Here is a 7,058-nt window from a genome sequence, read left to right on the forward strand (position 1 = left end):
CATATGAAGGCCTATATCAGGGAATTGTTAAACCAAATACATTTAAACATGCAAAGTTAAATCAAGTTTAAATCCGTCAACTTACGAATGTCAGTTGTCTCTGTACACTGAATTGAAATGGAAGAACGTATTGAAACAAGTATTTTGAGTCACACTTAGGTTTTGAGTTTGATTCTCACTATTAACTAACAATTAACTACCACTTCTGCCTCAATAAACTCATAATTACTGCTTATTGATAGTTAGTAATCTAGTTGTTAAGTTTAGGTATTCGGTAGGATTATGTAATGTAGAATATGGTCATGCAGAAAAAGCATTAATGTGTGCTTTATAAACTAGTTAATAGTGAGAACTGGACCCTAAACTAAAGTGTTACCGTATTTTTTAAAAAGACATCACCTTTAACTTAAGATGTCAGCAGAGTGTACTGCTGAAAATGGTAAAAAAAAATCATTTAAACTGACAAAATTCCAGTAATGCTGCCTCAGCCATTTTTTCAGGAGCAATCTCCTTCTCCATTTGTTTCTGGGCTGTAGCTTCCCTCTAGTGGTGTGTTATAGCCTACTTAAGAACAACTTGATCTCGCAGACCTATCTGAATAATACAAGTGACATGGACAGATGATTGGTTTTGTTTGAATTTGCAAGACATGACGGTCTTCTGTCTTTATCCTGTAAGTTTATTGTTTACCAATTGAGTCAATACCACAAATTAACAGTTTTAACTAACATTTTTAACCTCTTCAAGATGATTTTAGGGCAATGGTTCTCCTTATGACCTTTACTCAATTACAATATTAAAACCCCTTTGAAGGTTTAAAAAAAATAAAAATAATGTTTAACCCCTCTGATGTGATATTTCCTATGGCATTTCTAATTACAGCACTGGCAGTTTTCAACCTTTTTAATAACAGAAACTGGGAGTGTTGATATAAAATTAAAAATAAATAAATGTTTGAATTCTATAAGATTCCAGATTCTGCCAGTTTTATTTTAAAGTTATTGTTAAAGTTAAGGTTGAATAGTTATCGTTAAAGTTTGTTTATATGCTATAAAATGCGTGATGTACATAGGCCTACAATAAAATGAATATGAAATTTAACAATTCATTTTATGTCTGAACAGTTAAAAGTTCAGGAAGTTTTTTTTTGTCAATCTTACTCGAGTAACTTGCTACAGCAGAGAGTTAATAACTAAGTTTTAGATAGGGCGAGAGAAATGTTTATGCGATTATAAATACATACATTTATATATTTACATAATAAACAATATTATTAGCTACATGTATTACATTGCGTTAAATATATTTCAAACAGTTTTGCTTACTGTAACAGTAAGCAAATCCGACCCGTCAGTCTCGTTAGAGCGGGTCCGCTGCGATCCCACAATGCACCGCTGCGCAGTTGCAGATGGAATGTAGCTCGCTAGCCTTTCATGCTAGCCGCAGCATCGCAGTAAAGTTTGACAAACACGTCATGAGCGGCTCGAACCCGCCGCCAGCGCTTCACTGACAACACATGCGGTACGTATACTCTTCATCCGCGAGGGTCTGCGTGACAATCAGTCGTGAAAATGTTTGCAGTCCGGTGTCTGTGTGCGTGATGAAATGGCAGCATAGAGATGGAGATCAGGCCGATTTTTCACGCTACATTAATATATTGAAATACATTAAACCACTATTACAATTCAGTTGTCTTATTAACCTCGCGTCAAATGAAATTCGGCTGTATCTGTGACAGTGCCAACAGGCAGCCCCGTGTTGTGCGTGAGTGTCACACTGTAAACACGGTCATATACTTTCAGTTTATTTAGTAGTTTTTACATATCAGAATAAGTTTGCATGCACAAAGCATAAACTCTTTTTTGGACCATTTAAATCATACGTTGATCCAGTTCCTATTTGTATTTTATTTAGTCTAGGTTGATGATTGACATGCCAGATGCATATGTAACTACTATTCTGTTTTTTCCTTCTTCACCTAAACATAATAATTAACTTAAATTTCAGCTATAAAGCAGCTCTGCACTGCAGAAGAAAATAGTGTCATTATTTAGCTCAATTCAGTTCAATAGCAGTGTCGATGTTGTAAAGTTGTTCTATTATTATGAAACAACTTTAATTTATATATAAAAGAGCTCTACAGAATAAGATTATTCAGCTACATTTAGTTCAAGTTTTTGTTTTCATCCAATAGTGTCAGTAAAGTTAGATCGATAATATTTTCTGTATCTTAATTGTCTTTCAAGTCAAAATGTGAATCTGACATTAAAAGGCAAGAATGCTTCCTTATTAAATTAGTTTATGCTCCAGTGGCAATTCTGACAATGACTGTTCACGACATGTCAAGTCAGATTGGGTTTATTATCATTTCTTCTCTGCCTAGCAGGCAATAAAAATATTTTTTGCTTGATTGTGCATACAAGTTAGACCAACATTGGGGACCAATAGTTTAAGACCACATTGAAAATATCCACTCTTTTTTTTCACTTAAACCTGGAAAAAAGTTTTAGAATTTTGAAAAGGTCACATTATTTCCATTTTCTCAAAACATGCTGGAGAACGTGGACCATCAGGTTTTGCTGCTGTTTGTCAAAAGGGGGACATTTAAAAAAAAAAAAAAACTTAAGCTTGTTGTTTCTCTCAGTCCGGTTGACGGAGGGGAAGTGCTGTGAACACAACCGTGTTGACTGCTGATTGGAATCCCTATGTTGGTCCTGTCTCTTCCTGTAGCTTCAGCTCAACTGCTCAGCGATGAACATTGATGACAAGCTGGAGGGGATGCTTATGAAATGTGGCCCTGTGGGACTTCACCACTCATCCAGAGGTTTGGGACCCTCAAGGGTGGATGGAAGAGGAAGAAGAGGCAGTTTGGATATGACACTTGGGGAACGGAGCTTGGCTAATCATCCCCTTTTGGCAGAGGATGATGATGACGATGATGATGATGATGATGAAGACCTGGCAGGTGGAGGCCTGACCTCACATGATCTGATATCCCATGATGACCTGATGGTGCATGAGGAGACAGTGAAAAATGACGGACAGGATGAACCAGCTTTCTCACAGCGAATCTCCCATAAACTACATTATACACTCAACATGCCAGTAAGTGTACAGCCGTTCGAGCTTTATCTATCTGTCTGTCTGTCCGTCCGTCTGTCTGTCTGTCTGTCTGTCTGTCTGTCTGTCTGTCTGTCTATCTGTCTGTCTGTCTGTCTGTCTGTCTGTCTGTCTATCTATCTATCTATCTATCTATCTATCTATCTATCTATCTATCTATCTATCTATCTATCTATCTATCTATCTATCTATCTATCTATCTATCTATCTATCTATCTATCTATCTATCTATCTAACAAATATTTTACTTTTTTAAAGAGCACTTAAAATTTAATTAATGATTTTTGTTGTTGCCGCTTCTTTTGTTAGGTCAATATAAAGCAGGAGATGAAAGTACCAGACTCACTGATTCTGAATAAAAAGGAGAAGAAACCGGGGAGGGACCCATCCGACTGTCACAAAAAAAAGAAGAGAAAGCAGCGCTCGCCTGCAAAGGTTTAATATAATGCATCTGAGATGCAACTGATAAAGAAACAATATGCTTTTAGTACTTTAAGTGAGGGATATTTTATAGTACAAAACAGTGGTGCAAAACTAATTTAAGGGTTAATGTTATTTTTTTATGGTATTGGTTAGCCATACAGTGTTATAGACATACAACATCATGACGCTCCAAAGGAGCACAGGCATGAAAGATAAAGTAGTTTTGAACTGTATTCCATCTTGATAGATTCTCACTATTAATGAAGATGGCTCCCTTGGGCACCAGAACCCAAAAACTCATGTCTGTGAGCACTGCAATGCTGTTTTTCGGACAAACTACCATTTACAAAGACATGTCTTCATTCACACAGGTAAGTGAAGTGGTGTATTGTCTTGGTCCTGTGGGAATAATTGACATATAAAGACCAAAAAGGTGTACAAAAATATACTTTTTTTGCAGGTGAAAAGCCTTTCCAGTGCAATCAATGTGACATGCGCTTTATTCAGAAGTACCTGCTTCAGAGACATGAGAAAATCCACACAGGTAAGCAGAAAGGGATTAAAAACATTACACCAGTAGCAAAAAAGAAATGTCATTTATATTTATCTCCAGGGTATTGTTAGACATGTACAGTGAAATCTTCTGAGTCAATGATCTATTTATAAATGTGGTCCATTGCAAGTCCCTGTTTTGTGGTACATCTTTATACACTGAGAAAACAAGTCTAGGCATACTTTGACAGGGTGAAAAGTAGACCTACTTGATTTTCCTAAATTGTTATTTTATATTGTGTAAAAGCCTGTCATGTCTCCCTTTTAGGAGAAAAACCATTTCGCTGTGATGAGTGTGGAATGAAATTTATTCAGAAATACCACATGGAGAGACATAAGAGGACACACAGTGGGGAGAAGCCTTACCAGTGTGACTACTGCCATCAGGTAAGGGCAGTCCAAAGCAAATCAGATTCGATACTAGTCAATTAAATTGTTAGCATGCATTATACAAACTACAAAATAATGTTATATCTTTTTCCTAACAGTTTTTCTCCAGAACTGACAGAGTACTGAAGCACAGACGAATGTGCCATGAGAATAAGGACAGGAAGGTGCAGAAAGCAGCTGCCAAAGATGGCCCTCTTCGCACCCCAGAGAGCTTGGGCTTCTCTTTTCCTGCCAAGGAATCTACCCTTCCCAAGAAGAAACGTCAGAAGACCTCTGATAAAAGTCGGGTCTTGCTCACAAGTCCCACTATTGACAAAGGGGTTGAAGCTGATAACGAGGAGAAGACGGAAGACCAACTTGCCAAAAGTGAGTGTCTTCCTCTTTACGCTGTAGCCACCAAGGTGAAGGACGAGTATGTAGTTACAGATTATTCCGTTGAGCTCCCTGATTCCCCGCCTGGTAACAGGCATCTTGCAGGGGAGGAGTCTAATGATGAGATAATTAGTCCTCCGAAACTGGTGCTGAAGAAAATCGCCAGCAGGAGAGGTTTGAAACAACAGGCTCTAGAACCGTCCCAGAGTCTTTCTCCCTTGTCCTCATTCGAAGAGAGCAAAGTAACGAGATACACGTTTGAGATTGTGGACAACAAAGGCCTATTAGATGTCGAGACAAATCCTGACATGGATTCGGTTGAGACCCTACAAGGAGGACAAGCAAAACCAACCAGGAGCAGCACAAACTATGACGACGCCATGCAGTTTCTTAAGAAGAAACGATACCTCCAGGCGACCATGGCTAACACTAGTCGAGACTATGCTCTTAACGTGAGCAGCATCGTGTCGCAGCCCTCGGTCACTCAGGCAGCTGTAGCGAGCGTCATTGATGAGACTGTTCCCGCCACAATCCTCTCTGAGACTCAGACACTGAACGTGGAAATCAAGTCCAATAGCGAGAAGAATGTCCTTCCAGACGAGGTCCTGCAGACGCTTCTCGATCACTACTCCAATAAGGCCAATGGCCAAGCAGAGATTTCCTTCAGTGTGGCGGACACCGAGGTCACATCCAGCATCTCTATCAACTCTTCTGATGAGAGCAGTCCCAACGAGGCTTTGGGAACCAGCTCACAAGCGCCTCCGGCCGAGAAGGCCAGCCTTCTGCATGAGTATTCCAAGTTTCTCCAGCAAGCTCTGGAAAGGACCAGTCAGAACGACACCTACCTGAACAACCAGAGTCTTACGTTTGTAAATGACAGTGCCAGTCTCGCTGGCCAGCCTTTGTTTTCCACAGAGAAGCAGTTCACTTCCCCATCCCGGTTCAGACCAAGCATGAACTCTCCATTGAGATCCACCTTGGAGAAACCTAACTTTAGCCTTTTAGTAGATTCCCAACACTCCTTTTCCTTTTCAGGTGACGAGACAAACCCTTCCTCAGTTTCACCGACGGAGGACTTCCTCGACCAAGTAACCTCTCCCAAAAAGACAGACGCGCAAAGCATCAGTCAGACATTTCAGATTGCTACTTTCGACCAGAACTTTCGATCTCAATTCCCGAGCTCACGATCTGGAATATCCTCACAGTTTAGCATTGCAAGTGGACAAGTTAGCTTGAGAGGTCATGGAGGAACAGACTTTCCAGAGTTCTCTCTTGTTAATGAAACAAGAACTCAACTAACTTCATCTCCGGATGCTACAAGCAGCCAAACATTTGGCTAAACAAGAGCTTTTAATGATTTGAAGCATTTTAAAGGCACTTTATAATTCTGTCAGTGAGGGCAATGTGATCTCTGTGCAAATACTTATGATTTTCCATCTTTAAGCAATCATGCATGTGTGAGAATTAAAGTAGTGATACACATGTTAGATTTCATTATCAGCACTTCTATTGGAGACTATGGAATACTTTTTATGTGTCATTGCATTATTTGTGTATAACAGCCATGGTCAAACGAATTGGCAGTGACAAATTTCGTGTTTTGCAAAGTTTGCTGCTTCAGTATTTTGTAGATTATTTTTTCACGTTTCTATGGTTTACTGGAAAAGCATTTCATAAGTTTTAAAGGCTTTAATTGGTAAAAACGTTCGATATATCCAAAGAGTCATTATTTCCAGTGATGACCCTTCTTTATAACTTCTGCAATTCGCTCTGGCCAAATCCTGACGGATGGTTATCCATTCTTGCCTTATTAGTGCTCAGAGTTGATAACAATGTGGGCCTTTGCTTGTCCACTTGCCTTTTGAGGATTGACCACAGGTTCTCTACAGCATTAAGATCTGAGGAGTTGCCTGGCCACAGATCCAAAATTTAAATCTAATGATCTCTGAGCCACTTCATTATCACTCTTGCCTTGTGACATTGTGCTCCAGACATGCAAGAAAATGCACGGATCATCAACAAATTGCTCCTTGGTCATTGGGAGTAGTTGCTCTTGCAGGATGTTTTAATACCAATGTTTATTCCTGGCAGTGTTTTTGGCCATAATTTTGAGAGAGCCTAGCCCACTCCCTTGGATGAAAAGCTACCCCACACATGGATCCTTCACTGTTGGCATCACACAGAACTCACAGCAGTGTTTA

The 7,058-nt window shown here is 39.4% G+C and overlaps 1 protein-coding gene across 1 annotated transcript; it reads left to right on the plus strand.

Moving 5' to 3' along the window:
* The first annotated feature begins 1,371 nt into the window (after positions 1-1,371).
* Positions 1,372-6,344, plus strand: znf148 (zinc finger protein 148). Its single transcript, XM_056263199.1, has 7 exons — positions 1,372-1,521; positions 2,731-3,105; positions 3,430-3,555; positions 3,791-3,914; positions 4,004-4,087; positions 4,364-4,482; positions 4,584-6,344. Exons 2-7 carry the CDS (start codon positions 2,752-2,754, stop codon positions 6,195-6,197), a joined length of 2,421 nt encoding a protein of 806 aa, XP_056119174.1. The 5' UTR covers positions 1,372-1,521; positions 2,731-2,751; the 3' UTR covers positions 6,198-6,344.
* The last annotated feature ends 714 nt before the right edge of the window (positions 6,345-7,058 follow it).

This window comes from Rhinichthys klamathensis, unplaced genomic scaffold, assembly GCF_029890125.1.
Source record: "Rhinichthys klamathensis goyatoka isolate OS25496 unplaced genomic scaffold, OSU_Roscu_1.1 h1tg000201l_1, whole genome shotgun sequence".
In the NCBI taxonomy this organism is placed as follows: domain Eukaryota; kingdom Metazoa; phylum Chordata; class Actinopteri; order Cypriniformes; family Leuciscidae; genus Rhinichthys; species Rhinichthys klamathensis.

Excerpts from the sequence above, each read along its gene's own strand:
- znf148 (XM_056263199.1), top strand. The coding sequence starts at position 2,752 with ATGAACATTGATGACAAGCTGGAGGGGATGCTTATGAAATGTGGCCCT. Across the intron at positions 3,106-3,429 it reads ATTATACACTCAACATGCCA|GTCAATATAAAGCAGGAGAT; the intron begins GTAAGTGTACAG and ends TTCTTTTGTTAG. Across the intron at positions 4,088-4,363 it reads ACATGAGAAAATCCACACAG|GAGAAAAACCATTTCGCTGT; the intron begins GTAAGCAGAAAG and ends TCTCCCTTTTAG.